The 16,550-nt window shown below is 39.5% G+C and overlaps 1 protein-coding gene and 1 long non-coding RNA gene across 2 annotated transcripts in view; one reads left to right on the forward strand and one right to left on the reverse strand.

The window, feature by feature from the left end:
• The window catches only part of LOC127616431 (uncharacterized), a 109,978-nt gene that overhangs the window by 932 nt on the left and 92,496 nt on the right, over nt 1–16,550 (forward strand). The gene's annotated exons all lie outside the window — the stretch shown is intronic.
• On the reverse strand, nt 96–15,165 carry LOC127616426 (uncharacterized). Its single transcript, XM_052088005.1, is given in 14 exon segments — nt 96–381; nt 547–588; nt 716–887; nt 1,090–1,332; nt 2,020–2,174; nt 3,904–4,065; nt 4,150–4,353; nt 5,126–5,655; nt 8,558–8,687; nt 8,851–8,901; nt 10,177–10,348; nt 10,433–10,629; nt 12,607–13,651; nt 14,298–15,165. Coding segments are annotated over 13 exon segments (3,180 nt in total). The 5' UTR covers nt 13,627–13,651; nt 14,298–15,165; the 3' UTR covers nt 96–279.

The raw sequence follows: 16,550 nt of genomic DNA on the forward strand, positions 1-16,550 counted from the left end.
CTTGTTCAACCACATTATTGCAGTTGCTTGATTTTACTTCTCTTCTGAAAAATATATTTTTTTTCTCAATAGAGTTGTACAATTATAGGTCACAATAGTGAAAAAAGTTCTGAAATGTTTATTTTTAGAGCAAAGTTCACTAGCTGTGCAGGTAACATTTGTGCGACATGGTTGTAAATAAAGTGACCGACGTGTTTCATTAAGTTTCTCAATATAAAAGTGCACAGTGAAATGAGGATTGCATTTTCTTTTCGTCAGCGTTTAACTGACAGATATGCGCTAACAAAGGCCTTGGTCAAAGTTTTTTACTAGCCGTTTGATGTGGAAGAGTTTTTGCCGAAGTTCTCTGCCCTCCCTTTTCTTTGCTTGATAGTCTGGTGCCTAAAAGAGAGACATGTAGGAACAGACTGAAAAATAAGTCTTTGTGTTTTATTTGTTAACAATTTACAGTTTCATAAAATATGGAGGGGGGAAACAATAACAAAACTTATTGGTACTCTAACTTTATATGTGAATGCTTATTATGTGCACATCTGTTTCACTTACCCTTTTGAGATCTTTTAGTCTGTTATATTCATCGGCCACACCCTGAGGATGGAACCAGAATAATGTTAACGCTTAACTTGAGAGCCCCCTCATACTGTGTTTGATGTTCTTAAGGAAGTCACGGGGTACAGAACGTCTATTAGCAAACACATTTTCTCTGATCAGCTACCTGGTACTTGATGGAGTCCTTGTCCAGGGAGTCCAGTTCTCGCCTTAGCTTGTGAATCTGGTCACAGATGTCATCCATTTCTTTGCACAGGTTATTATAACGAGCCAGCGAGGAGTTAAAGTCGCGTCTGTACTGCAGACGCTGCTGGTCTGAGATGATTTCCGGGTACTCCCTGAACAGAGGAGTGAACAGATGTTTTTTATTTCATTTTGTGTAAGAGCCAAATCGGCCTCACTGTTCCATTGGCTTTTTGGTTACAGAACACAAAAATATACATTTAAATTTTTGTCATTACAAACAAATGTAGGAGCAAAATGACTACATTTTCTGTGTAATGATGTCAGGGCAGTAGTATCAGCGGCGGGAGAACTCACCTGAAGAGATGTTGGTCTTGGTCTTGGTCCAACTCATTAGCAGTGTCTCCTCCAGTGGTGTAAGCCGTTTCATTTTGGAATTCCACCATCTCCCGAGATGCACAATCCCTGTGGTTCCTCTGGACCCTTAAGGCATGTTTCTTGCCGCTGTCTGCGTCACCTGAGGAGCTGCTGCACACTGCAGGCCTGCTGTTCTGATACGGGTGCTCTGCTTCTTGATGTTTGCTACTAACCTCACAAGAGCTAGAAAAATATACACTCAAGCAAATTAGTGATCTCTCTCATCACCAATAACCTAGCTTATCATGGAAAAAAAACCCAAAACAAAATTTAAAAAAACATCTTGCTTGAGGTAGCAAACGCCAAACTGTTACTGATGCAATTATAGCTAATCTTGCTAATCATATTCTGTTGCGCACCAACGTCAACACTACACTTCAATCATGTTGAATCACTACAACAGTCCAAACAAAAATTTACTTATTTTATTTTATTTACTTATTTACTTATCTTAGTGGTACAATCTGTAAAACGAGACACTGTCTAAGCAGTGTAATAGGTTAGAAATAAATCAGTACATATCATTCAGATTTTAAATCTTGAGGTGACATAATACTGCATGGGTGAGGGAAGAGACAGCGTTTTACAAATTTAAATAACATACTCACACCTGAATTTCATTAACAAGGCATAAAAATAACAGACGACGTGGCAACAGAACAATAGCATAAATTGATTTAAATAATAATAATAATGAGATGGGATTTGAACCTACAAGGTCTTTGCCTGACAACAACTACCGGATTGAGAGAAGATGCTTATTATGATTCACACCACCCCTTTTCATTTTCAATTCTACTGCCACATTCTAAAGTGATTATTACACTTTTCGACTGTATGACGACAAAGCAAACACTGTAGTATACGCACTTGTCGCGGTTCAAATTTCCATCGCTGTAAATGAGGTCTATGTCCCGGCAATACAAAGCTGAGCTGTTTCCCCCACGAAGGTCAGAAGCTGCTTTCTCTGATATAACAACAGTTGGTGCCTCCTGGGTGCTCCTTCCGTCTCCAACATGGTTTACCTAATGCAGCATAGAGAAACAAGCCAAAGTGACAAAAGTTTTCGGAAGAATAAGCACAGTAACTTTTGTAAAAAAATAATAAAAAAGATTAAAAAAAATTGAAGTCTCATTTCATATACTTTATTTTTTATCGTTCTAATTTGGCAGGGTTGGTAAAAACAGTCATCTCTGTGATACTGTGATGTCAAATTTACAAACCAAGACTTTTAACCTTTACTTTATGAAGCACTTTGTGTTGCTTTTAAAGTATGAAAGGTTTGAGTAGACGTGATTTGCTTTGACGCCATCTGGTGGCGAATTGTGCCAAGATGTACAATTTTCATAATTTAGTGAAGCTTTTTTTTTGTTTGTTAGTGTAATGCATAAACGCCTTTGTTTTTAACTTTCGGTATTTCTAATCCAATTAATTCCTTGCATAATAAGTGTAAAGGGTAATTTTTAGTTCATGGTAACATAAATAATAATTTTGCGACATTACAATAATTCCGTTCCAGTGTTATATGCTGCAATTAGTATCACACATGGCATTTGATCATGCCATGATCTGTTTCTGTGTTCTTGTACCACAAGGAGCGAACATTTAGGCCGTGGTGCAAAGACTGAATCATTTACTGCCACTACTCTGTGGGGATTCACACAGTAGCACTGTGGCAACCTAACCCTTTTATCCATTATACATGACCATACATTAAATATGCCTTCCCTGCAAGGAAAATCACCCTCACTGTGGTACACTAGTGGCCCAGCATTCAAATGAAGCCGACTCCCAATCACTGGGAGTATGTAGGTCAGGACATTTCTGGATAAATGAATATTGTTGCCTCTCTCCTCGTAATGAGTTGCACCAGAGTACGCATTCCTGTTACAATACCGAAGGCCACACAAGGCTCCTGCTACAAATTACAAAAAAAAAAAAAAAATGTAGCAACAAAAAGGATCTGGAGCAGCATGCTAAATGTTCCAGAAACCATGTCAATGTTTTTCATTTCAGTTTGAGGCTGTAAGCTTTTTAGAAAACAAACACACTGGCAACCTGACATTTATATTTTAGTAGGGAGTGCCGCAGTGCTTTGAAACACAATTTTCATTTGCTCCTATTACCACGCAGCACTTGCATCTCAAATATACTTTGTCCAGTTGATAAAAATTGAAACGCATTAAAAACCGCAATATTGCTGTAATGTGTTTTTATTAAAAAAAGGGCACTGTAATTTAATAGCATGTAATGAATTAAACAGTTAAATTCAATGGACATTGTGCTGCTCTTTCTGATGTGAAGCATGAATCTTTTCAGTCCCAAGATGACTTAACAACAACTGCATTACTTTTTAATTGAGAGATCCTTCAATGTGTGCTGTCATTGCAGCTCTCACTAGTTAATGATCAATCAGAGTGAAACTTGGGTGTGCCTCAGATAAAGGCAACTATCTCTAAGTCAACAGCGGTTTGTAAGAAAAGGTGAAACTTAGTCATGTGAACGGTCAGGTTCCACAAAAATCCGCAGTGATTATGTGTCTATAATGACCCACTTGTCATCAAAATTAATTGGCCATTTTAAAAGTATCTCTCCATCCATTTTCTAGCCACTGTCTATCAAAGCAAATTTTGAGCGATGAGTGAACTTCACCTACACCTGGTCGCCAGTCAATCTTTTTTTGTAGGTCGAAAAAAATAGATGGATCGATCGATCGATAGATAGATAAATAGATGGACAGACACAATTTCTCACCCAGTCCTTTATATTCTGCCCCTCAGACTGCATGACCAGTGGTTTGTCCCAGTAGATGTTAGCTTTGCCATGGCGGCAGATTTTGCTACGAGTCTTCCAGGAGTAGAAAGCAGCCAGTGACAGGGCCAACACCACCATCAGACCCAATGCTAATGCTACTGCCTGAGAAAGAAAGCATTTTATGAAATTAAATGATACCTTACTTGTTATTATAACAACTAGACTCCTCATTTCAAGACTACTGACCTCCTCTGGGTCCATGAAGCAGTAGTGGTACAGGTACTGGTTGTACATGGGAAACCCCCCAGGAAAGCCAGCTCCTATGCTGCCACTAAGGCTGGGCCGGTCCGGAATGTTGCGGCACATCATCAGGATTGGATTGTGTAGCATGGTCTGTGAGCTCTGGGACATTGGGTTGACTCCAATCACAAAAATGATGTCAATGATGCCCTGCAATTAATGGAAAGTCCATCACGGTCAATGCTTTGGCCTCAGAGGAGTGGAACTGTAACAGCACAGCGCCGTGATTTAAGGTTATTAAAATATATATATATATTTATCACTTAATTAAGTTGGATGTTGTCTACATGATTCCAACCAAAAGTCTGTGAAAAGTGTACTAAATCACCCGAGCACTTAATTTTACTGTTAAATGCGCTAGCTGTACCAATCTTAGGTTAGCTTAGCAATTAGCATGGTTCTCCATCTTTTTTCATCATCCCTTTATGAGACGGGTACTCAAAAATCTAGCTTTGAATATTAATAATAATATAATTACTGATTTAGGAATGGTTCTATAATGTGTTTAGGTGCACTAGTAGCCAGCTGAAGCAAATTTCTAGCTAGCTGCTGCGGCGTAAGCAGCACAGAGCTTATCTCGACCTTGGACTAGCCGCAGTCCAGTCCAACAAAGCTTTATAGGCCCATTGTTGCGATTGATTTTTAGTTTGATTATTGAATCTGTGTTAGTGAGGCGCAAAATGCAAATTTTGCCTTGCAAACTGTGATGAGTAACCAGCTATTTTGAACCTTGACTTGAGTAGGGTTTTTTTTCACTGAGTACATTTTACTTTTACTCAAGTGATAATTTGGAAGGCTACATTTTACTTTTACTTTAGCCATCTTACTCTGAAGTAACAGTATTTTCAATTTATGGCTACTCTACCCATCTCTGCCCGAGCGGAATGAAAACTAGCTGGATGGATGGACGCACGTGACTCACCTGAAGAACAGCTAAGATGATGTCACAAATGAACACAGTGAGGTAGAAACTGGATCCTTTCATGGCCCTCGAACGGGAGAAACTTCCCACCAGAAACCCCAGTGAAATCAGGAAGTTGATAGCAGCAATGGAGATCATTCCGGCCTTGGCAGACTGCGGGGTCATGTAGGAGCTACTGTAACCATAGCTACCACCATAGTACCCCTGCCCTGCCCCTGCGACATTCCCTGCACCACCGACACTGTAGCCAAATCCATTCGTGTCCCACACCAATGTTGAAGCCACGCATGCAAAAATTAGGAAAGACATGGCAACTGTTGCTCCGTGGAAGGTTTTAACAAAACCAGGAGGCGAAAACCATTGGTAGAAGTGTTGTGGCGTCTCCTCGATGTAGTGGGGGTCTGCAGGGGGTTTGAAGGTGTAGCTACCATATTGGCTCTGGGGGGAATGCACACTTCTTGGGGGATGGAAACTGTGGGACGTGGTGCTGTCGGGCGGACTGTACAGATGGGGTCTGTCATAGTGCCGAGGTTCATACATGATTTGGTGCCACGATTGCTAAAATTGCGCCTGGAGGAAGAGAGAAAAACAAATGGTTCATTCGAGGTATTTTTGTCAATTTAAGAATGCAGATTGATTTAACAGTAAACACTTATATATTTGCACTCTCCAATGCAGGGTTTACCAACCTTTTTGAAATTGTGTACTAATTCATGCAAAGGCTACCAGTTTTATACCCACTTCTGAAAAAAACAAATTTGCTCATAATACCTTTATGATGTGGAATTAATAACAATGACATTCATTTATGTCAAGTCACATGTTAATGAGTTCTCACAATAATAACCACGGTCACAAGCAAATTTTAATCAGGGATGGCTGTATGTGTCCTTAAATTTATTTTTGACACAGATTTTAAAACATGTTTTTACTTTTTTGTAGCACATCTATTTTTGTGGAAGGGCGCAGCAAGAAACGGCCGTTTGCGGAAATGTGAGAGTGTACACGGCCATCCTCTTTGTCGGCCTCATTCAGCTTAAATTCAGCAAGAGGCGAGCGGTCTGCATGGCAAAAGGACTTACCGGAGTCCACGCAGAACATCGGCACTCACAAAGTACATTTAAAAGGAACTGCAAGAAGACCTGTACTTGCAGATGATGTAAACCGCGTGTGCGGCTGCCTTCCATACCCAATCGTGAATCTGTGTGTCATCTGAAAATACCAATTTCTAATGTTGTATTTCTGTACTTCTACTGCAACCTGCTCTCAGGTTTCACTGACCCTCACACGTCACTTCACTGTGGAACTCAAACCAACAGGCTTTTAATAATTCAGACTGAAGACGGATGAGAGGCAAGGGCAACCATCTTTACTGTAAGGAGAACCAACATGTGTTCCTACCTCCACTGTGTGTTAGTTTTGTGTGTACCTGCCGAGTGCCTGGAAAAGCAGTGAACAACTTCATAAACTTTGACTGTTGATCAGTAGCAGGTTTGGGAATCTCTCACCACCTCACAGAGGGGCCACAATGCCATTTGATTGCGGATTACTGACCAAAGCATCTTGAATCAATTCTCTGTTCAGAGATAATCTTGCTTTTTTGTTGGTGAAATCTATCCTTACCTATTTAGTAAAAAAAAAAACAATTAATAAACTCTCTTTCATGCTTTGTTTGTAAAACCAGGACATGCCACAGGATGGTGTCAAAGCCCCTGCTAATAGGAAAGTAGCAATTGGTGTCGAGGAAGTACCGGTACGTTGAAGTGCTACATCTCAACGGCGAGATTAGCATTTAAGTACGTTGGGCTGGGGCTAAGTTTAGCCTGTGACGTTAAGGGGGAGTTATTAAGAGTTCTTGTGGATAATGCGCGCAACCGGAAATTTTGGTACGTTTTCTTTCTTAAATCAAAGCTTCTGTGAGCCATTTATTTTGAGGGCAAATTTGTAAACTGAGTTTGAAAACATATAAGTATTTTGTGATCATAGTTTGCGGCATGGTTAAATACAAACTAAATTACAAAAAAATGCCCAAGAGGGTCAATTACTTGCATTTTTTTAGCTATGGTATTCACAGCAGGAATTTGGTCTCCCACCAATCATCTATTGCTCAACCGTTACACTCACTTAAGATTACATTTAAAACGGACATTATTTTAGAGCTTAAGAGACAAAGTTCCTTGCTTTTATTCAATATTGTTTAGCCTATGTTATGTCGTAAACAATAATCCAATACAGGAATGACAAACATTCTGACTTAACAAAGACAATACAGGTTAAGGTTTTGTGAACATATCGGTGTGCTGTTACTGCCTCTCATTCAAAAGCAATTGCCATAGCACAAGAACAACTTTTGACTATGTTGACATTGGAGGAAAAAAAAAACAACAAAAGAACTTACCCCAACTTTCAACTTTGGACCCTTCCAGTTAAGACTGGCACTTTAGTCTCATTCCTCGCGGCACACGTTTACCTCCTTAAGTTCTTTTCCTGTGACGGTCGGAAAGGCACAGAAGAAACGCAGTTTCCTTGTTGTCGTGGCCAGCGGAGCCGCAGCCTTTGTGCTCGCGTCTCAACAATACTCCCTGTCCAGTGTCCACCCAAAGTGAGCCCTCGGCACAACCCACGTTGGCCAACACGTGGAAAGCTTGTCTCGAAAATAGTTGCAGGGCAGGTCTTATAAAATAATAATATACAGGTAACATTTAATGTGAGAATAATACTACTACTACTACTAATAATAATAATGAATCAATTTTTAATCTGAAGGTCCACATTTGACTTTTAGACAGCCTGTTTCTAGGCAAGGTTAAAAAAGTTATTTGTGTGTAAAATAGGTAATCTACCATACAGTACAGTACAGTACAGTATCAATTCTAAAATATCAATTTCTGCTCATTTCTTGAATGCCTAATGAAACAAGTTGTCTTATTCAGATGTTTATTAAATTAAAAAAAAAAACAACACAAAATACATTCCTTCTAATTAACCAATTTTAGAAAGAAATTGCTAATGTAACAAATTACAAGACACTTTTAGGAAGTAATTAACCTTTTCATTTAATAAAATAAAAAAAATATAAAATGTGCTATTGTTCATTTTAGCAATTTTCTTTTAGTTTATATTTGCAGTACATCATCCACACCCTCACATGTGATGGAGTAAACCATTCTATTCTGTTGTTGCGTTGAAAATTGAAATATAGTTTTGTATTGACTTTCCTTTTGTTTATCTGTCATATAAAAAATGCCCAAATGACCAGGAAGACACCACAGGTAACACATTGATCATCTTGATATGCTTGTAAAGGCCAATAACTGTAGTGCAAATAATACGCAACACAATTGTAAAAACATAAAGCAAAATCCTGTACATTCACATAAATTCTATCTCAAAAGTCATCGCATGAATGTATCATTCCATGTTCACAATAATAAAATAAAATGAAGTGTTATTTATTCAATCCAGATGTCTCTTGGTCAAAAGCACGGATTCTGCTTTTGATGTGAGTCAGTTTGGCTTTCAAGTAGCTACAACGTTGCTTTTTCTCCAAAAAAGTAGGATCCTGTAACAAAGTAAAAACCTTCAATCATTGGTGATCCCATTTTTCTCTTCTGCTCACCGCCACCTTGCCCAATCCATTTTTCTGCGGCATGCAAATGAGATTTTCCACAGCCTCGATAGACACCATCATCTACACAACACTATTGTAACTTATCATCACTTACGCTTTTTTTCTGCTCATACTGCTTTACGATATTTTGAATCCTGTCTCGGTTCTGGAAAAAAAAACAGCAGCAAATGGTTTGGAAGTTACTTGAAGTACACATGCATAATATTATTTGTCTTACAGTGAATTAAAAAAAGTATATATATTGAAAACTCCACACAACCCTCTTCAAATGCCATGGTGGAGGAAAAAAATCTCTCTCTCTCTCTCTCTCTCTCTCTCTCTCTCTCTCTCTCTCTCTCACTCTCTCTCTCTCTCTCATCTAGAGGGTTTTTAAAAAAGTGGGGAAGTAGAAATAATAATAATGTGGCGTTTCATTTAACATCTATCTATCTATACACCTCTGCTACTACATAGCTCAGTTGTTTATTCTTTACTTCACTTGATAGGATGCAAATTTTCTCATTTAGTTGTACAGGTTATAGGTCACGTTAATGCTGGATTAAAAAACATTTATCTCTGTCTCAGTATTTGACCACAAAAATCTGGTGTCTGAATACAGTATCAACTCTCAAAAAAACAAAAAAACAGGAAGTACCCCTTTACTTTAGCACAGTCTGTAGTTTTTATTTTGTTTGAATGAAGAAATTGATTCAGAACTTCTACTTTAACCGGTCTTTTTCATGTCTACTGAAGTACAAAGTGTGTGTACCGGATACTTTTGCCACTTACAGTACGGTACTTGGATGCTATGGCTGTTGCGTATTTGTATTTGACATACACTAAACCCCACTCAATTCCATCTTTGTGGATTTTATCTATCTGATTATTTATTTATGTATTTATTTATTGTACAGTTAATAACTATTTTGGTCTAATTATTGAAGAAATGGCATGTAGTTCCACATTTAACCGTTAGGGAGAGGCACGCTTATTTGGTTTGAGATGTGTCAATTTGAAAGAAGAAGAACGAAACAGGAAATACTGAAATTCAGTGCAGTTTTTAAAATAATAATTGAACGTCATTAACCATCATCCTGCTTTTTAGGGTTACAAAAAGCAACAGCTGTAGGTTCACTTTATTATATACATCTCTAGGCATGGTGCATATTGTAAGAGAAGATCGTTTGGAAAAACAAAGTTTGTGTATTGTAAACAGAAGAATTGGCTCACTATTGTACAATATTTTAATGTTATCTATTGCTTTTGTGCATCGTCAATATATGTGTTTGAATGATTGTAAAAGCGTGTCTAAAGAGTAAAAGTAATGGATTTCACTTATTGGATGGTCTTGAATTGAACATAACCCCCTGTGATGAGGGGATTACTTTCATTGCAACAAGCGTGTGAAACGTTGATTGACATGGGTCATCGCATGTCTTACCTCTCTGCTTTTTCCATCTGTGATGAGTCGTGCCATGACAGCATCCAGTTCACTGAACTTACTCAGGGTGGCACTGATCTCTTTGTAAAGCTCTTCGTACTCCTGATACTGATCATTGAACACAGCTTTGTATTTTTCCCTTTCTTCCACACAGCTGATCTCTGGGTACTTCCTGCAGTGACAGATAAGACAGCCAAGTTGTCATACAGACTCTCGAATGGCCAGTCATGCAGATGTCTCCAAATTGTTGGCTCACATGACATAGTCTGCAATGATGTGCACTTTGGGGATGCAGCCAGGCGCCGCAGCTTTGTTCTGACAGTCGGGGCTTCTCTGGAAGTCAGAGGTGAGCACCTGCTGCTTGTTTTGACCTTTATTTCCTCTCGTGTCGCTTTCAGTCTTGAATGAAATGTGTTTTGCTTTTGGTGGGGCCAGGAGGTTCTCCCCTGGATTCTGAAGGGACAAAAGTATCACATTTTGTTTGTTTGTTTGTTTTTGCCAGTATCTGAACACACACGACTCACCAAAAGTGATAGGGGTCTCGGGTGAAATTTCAGGTTGACACAGAAAGTACAATTTCATCTTTAACTTCTCTAAAAATAGAACATTTAATAAAATAATAGTAACAAACCCGCTCTACTTTGTAATCAAAACGGAGTTAATAAAAGAACTATAATGAATAATGCTAATCTCTTTTATTCCTGTGATAACAGGTTCACTTCACATCCATGATAATTAAACCAGTAGGTTAACTTCACTTTATTTATTTTTACATTCATTCATTCATTCATTCATCTTCCTAACCGCTTGATCCTCACTAGGGTCGCGGGGGGTGCTGGAGCCTATCGCAGCTGTCTCCGGGCAGTAGGCGGGGGACACCCTGAATCGGTTGCCAACCAATCGCAGGGCACACAGAGACGAACAACCATCCACGCTCACACTCACACCTAGGGACAATTTAGAGTGTTCAATCAGCCTGCCATGCATATTTTTGGAATGTGGGAGGAAACCGGAGCACCCGGAGAAAACCCACGCAGGCCCGGGGAGAACATGCAAACTCCACACAGGGAGGCCGGAGCTGGAATCGAACCCGGTACCTCTGCACTGTGAAGCCGACGTGCTAACCACTGGACTACCGGGCCGCCCTTATTTTTACATATTAAAGCGAACTAAAAAGTGGATTGCATTTAATAAAAAAAAAATCCCACTAAATTATTGTGAGGGCAGAATCACTCACACTGACAATCTTCTCAACATGTGACAGCAGAACTTACTGCGTCTTGTCTATTTCGTGTCACGCATTGAATACACTCAAGCAAGTGAATAGTCAATTACATTATGTTCGTGTTTGCCAGCAAATAAAAGCTGATTCATCACTAACAATTGAAAGCAAACTCACCGCAGATTCTCTTGACTGACATTAAATTACATCGGATTTGCTCTCCCTCCTTTTGTTCTGTGACTGATTTTGGCTTGTGTACTTTCATTAGCGGGATTGCTAATGTCACCTCTTATAAATCTGCTGCTAAACTCTAATTAAAATAACTTGGCAGACGTTTAGGTGATGTGATGCAGAAGTGGCATTTACAACTTTTGGATTTGCTGAGTGTGAATAGAAGCAATGGACAAGAACAATGTTGTTACGTCTGTTGAAAGCTCACTAGCATGCTAGCTCTTTGGAAGGACCTTTGCGACTGTCGACTCATATCTAGTCTCAAAGATTATGACAGTTAATGGAAACTAACAAAAACATGAACATATTTTTTTGTTCATGAAATAAAATTGCAACAAAAATGCTTAAAATAGAAAGACACTAACTGAAACTACATCTGACCTTTTATAAAATATAACTAAAACTAGCTTGATGTCTTTGTTTAGTGGTGTGTTGTGAGTATTTTCCAATGGGGCTTGGGGGGGTGCTTGGCTTAATAAAGGTTGGGAAACACTGCTCTCAGAGAATTGTATTTGTGTATTGAATTATTTGGGGGGGCAGGGGGGGTTCTTAGTGGGAGCCCTGAACCATGTTTCTTTTTAATGTGAATGTATTTTAAGACGGAAAACCGTAGGCAGAAAAACGGCTTTTTTTTTCTGTTTCAGAGTTTCTTTTTCACTTCTGCATGTAATTGTTTTTGAGGATAGACTTGCCACTGGTCCCAATTTTGTAGTATTGTAGCATCTGTATGGCCTTGTAGCATGCAATTGTCAGTGTTGCGGTTATTGTTGTTGCCGATGAAATGGATTTTTAAGACCGCAGCGATCACAGTCACTTAAGCTACGCTCTATGCTCTCCAAAAACCATCGTGTTTTTATATTCTCTGACCTATGAAAATCTGTCTTTTCTATGCGTGTCGTGGGATTGATAACGTGCCTCTACAGGCTCCACTTCACCCTGACCTATCACATAATGAAATTGTAGCAAGAGTTTCTCACCATTGCCTTGTCCTCAAAGTCCACCCTCTCTCTCCGTCTGGCCTCATGCCGCCACATCTTCAGACAGACGAGAAAACTTCCCAGATACATGGTCATGTTGATGAAGATGAAAGCGGTTCCCGCCATCTGGCCCCCGTCAACTCGACACAGACCTGCTAAGATGGGGTTAATACCGACGGTCATGTAGCACAGCCCCCCGCGGTTCAAGTCGTTCATGTAAACTATGGCTGCCGCCATATAGAGTAAGAACAGTGTTACGTTGATCAAAGCTTCAGTCAGAGGCCACCAGGGCGCATCGAGGAGGATGGTGCGATAATACATGGTCATTCCCAACACCAAGAGGATCATTGTCATGACCCAACACACTCCTGCCACCGACACGACAAAGGGAGTCAAAGGTCCACTGTAGCTGTATCCCGACAGGCCCATTCCGTTGTTGTAGACGCCGTTATACAACCCGTACGTGTTGGACCATTCGCTGTCTTTGTGGATGTAGCTGATGACGCAAGTGACCACCATAGCCCCGAACAGAAGCTCAAGGCCAGCGAGAAGTCGCAGCAGGCCTGGCCATGACTTCAAGTAAGAATACTTTTGGTTGTAAACCTCCACCTTCTCAGCATAATACTCGGCGGGATGGATATGCGTGAGTAGGGAATCCTCATTTGGGCTTTGATTGGTTTCTTTTAAAAAAGGTCTTTCAGGGGGTTCGTCCCATTTCCTGCGCTCCACAAAGGGACTCACGGGAGGGCTCACCCTGGTTCCATTAGGGAGGATCTCGATCGGACCACTGCTGGCTTCGGAGTCATCGGCATCGTCTTTTCCCCACTTCCACTTCATGCTTCCCCATGAATTAGGGATGAGTGATTTCAGTTTATTCAAACTCCCTTTTGTGTCGTTTTTGTCCTTCTCTAAATAATGTGGCGCACTGGATGTGCTGCTTGTGGAGTCATCGTTGGCTGCGCTACTTTCTGGTGTGGGCGTGTGACTCACCCACATGGGCACTCCAGTGGGCTTCTGCATCGTGTGGGCTAATTTCAGTGATTCACTGAAGAAAAAAAAACAACAACAAAAACGAGTCATGACATAATTGCTCTGTGAAAAAGAAATCAGGTGGTATTACTGTCTCTGTATACACACTAAACCTTGAGTAATCGAGGCTACCAAAAACAAAATAAAAAAGGTAATAGATGGTCAGAATATTTTAAACCAAGTGTGTCCAAACGTTTTATTCCAAGGGCTCACTTGTGTTTGGGAAATTCTGTTATGGTCCGATGAAACCAATTTTGCATCTTTAAGCCATAATTCCAAAAAATATGTCTGGAGGAAACGCAGCAGGATTGAGGATATGTGGCTCAGAAAATGAAAGGACGGATGATTCTTTGACATAACACTAGAGGGCCCTACTATATCACTAGTTGCTACTAATACCTCGGTTTGACAATCGCTGCAACCGCGGAAAAAATGTACATTAGCCACAGCCACTCTACTAGCTGTACCAGTCAGGTCATAGATCTTTATCTGGATCTCCAGACATTAAATAAATGCTCAAAGAGCATTTCATAATCAACTGTTTGACACGATTGAGTTCGAATACTATTTTGAACTTTTGTCCATCATAAAAGTGTACAGCCTTACTGTCAAACAATACAGCAACAAAGCCCAACATTGCTTAGCTGAAAATGTCACTTTACCTGACAATGGAAACTAGCTAAGGTCCAGGCTTATCTTCTGGCCTTCTCCATGTCTTACTGCGCCACTCGCCGAGGTGTTTAGTTTCTGCCCTGGAACTGATATGGACAGCAAAATGGCTACTCTGCTCACCGGGCCCTCAAGGCCCAGCCGTTCTCGATCTCTCTCAAGTGACTCACTGTCGGCTTTTGATATCCGTTCAAACACACACACGCGGGTACACACAGAGGGCGAGTAGGTGGGAGGTGAAGCTTAAATATTAAACTTGAACTGCTTGTGCTGACTGGCGTTAAGTCTGTTCAGCTGTGTGAAAGAGTGAGTGAAAAGGAGAGACAGAGAGAGGGAGCAAAAGATTTTGAGCCACAGATTTTTGGTTTGAAGAGCAAAATTTTTGAGAACGGAGCACTCGATGTTGTCAGCAAAAAGCCGCAGTTTGGTAGATAGTGAACGATTCTCCCAGAAAAAGTGGCCAATCACTTGCTTTTAGCCATTTATTACATCTCCAAGTTAAAGTTTACTGTCAAACTAAACATAAAACAAGGAGAACTGTACTGTCGAAATTGAAATAACCACATGAATTTATGAAAGTCCGCTAGCTCAAGACTAACACTCAATGCAAAACGCTTTTGAAAGGCTAATGAAACTAGCATCAACGTTGCAATTGATGAAGGTGCTGCAACACATGTAGAATGGCAATATAGCAATACCGGCAAGCATATATTCTTTATCCTCTGCAAAATATGACTGCAGTTTAATGGGTCCTTTTAGTTGTGAAACTCTTTTCTTTGTGAATGTCTGATTATAGTGCCTTCAGTAGTAGTAAGACGCACGCACCAGAAGGAATATAATGTATAACAGTGTTCGATTCTGTCTCCGGTCTTACTGTTTGCGTGTTCGATTCCGTCTCCGGTCTTACTGTTTGCATATTCTCCCAGACCCTGCGTGGGTTTTCTCCGGGTACTCTGTTTTCCTCCCACATTCCACAAACATGCATGACAGAGTCTACCCCGCCTACTTCCCGAAGGGATGGGCTCGAGCATGCCCGCCACCCTTGTGAGGATTAGCAGATTAGAAAATGGGTAGATGGAATTGTGGCTTTCATTTCAGTCTTTCCCTCCCAGAATTATTTCACGTTAAAATATATATTTAAACAAATTAAATAATTAATATAAAAACATGTAATGGCTTTATTTATTTAGAGAACACCAACATTCATCCATAAATAAAATGAAACAGTTTATGTATAAATTCAACATTATCACACAATTGGTTGGTTAATTATACCACATTAATTATCAATAATTGCATCAAAAGTTGAATGCATGATTTGGTTGTAAATTCACAAAAAAAAATATTTTTGATACTTTGTCATTCAATACACTGGTTTATTGATATCTTGTAAATAATACAGTAAAACATATTTGTAAAATATGTTTAGCAATCACCTATTATACCAATTATATTACATTTAAAATAGTTATCTTATCATTAATATAATTACATATACATGTAACTATTACATTTCAAATAAACAAATGCGAATTTGGACTTTTTTGAACCATGTTTAAGAATGACGCAATTTAAAAATCAAATGGCAGTGCTTCAAGCTGTCTGCTATTTCAATATTTTGGATTAATTCTTTTTTTTTTCCTTTCCCCAATTGTACAATTTGCCACTAGAGGGAAACAGACTCCCTGGCTTTCTTCTTACATCCATCCCCCTGCAAACTGTTTACTCTGCTCGTCCTCTTGTTTCCCCTTATGCCTTGTAAGTAGTCAAGCTTTTCTTTCTTTCGTTTTTATACCTTGCCTCAGTTCATCTCTTAGAGACCCCATCTTCAATTGAGGTGGGAATCCCAACAGAAGGGAAGATTTACCGAGGATAATGAATGTACGGTAATCTTTCAAATCAAAATATTTATCACCTGTTGAAATGAAAGCAATTTCACCAAATATGATTGAATTAAAAGTCCCTCACAATCCTAACCCCTATTCAAAGTAATTACCCTAAAATACCATTGGAAAAGTTGCTACCTATTATGTTATGATTGCAAATTGTTATTTTTTCTGAGAAAAATGTAATGAGACTAAAAGTAGATTTTTTTTCAAGAAATATAAGTCATAATCTTTAGATGAAGAAAGAAGCATATTGTCTGTCTGTATACAGTAAATCAACTACTATACTAACTCGTGGTTCATTGCCTTTATTTTTGCGACAGGCTAACCTACAAAGCCAAAACACGTACGTATAAATCT

The sequence above is a fragment of the Hippocampus zosterae genome, chromosome 15 (genome assembly GCF_025434085.1).
Source record: "Hippocampus zosterae strain Florida chromosome 15, ASM2543408v3, whole genome shotgun sequence".
Classification (NCBI taxonomy): Eukaryota; Metazoa; Chordata; class Actinopteri; order Syngnathiformes; family Syngnathidae; genus Hippocampus; species Hippocampus zosterae.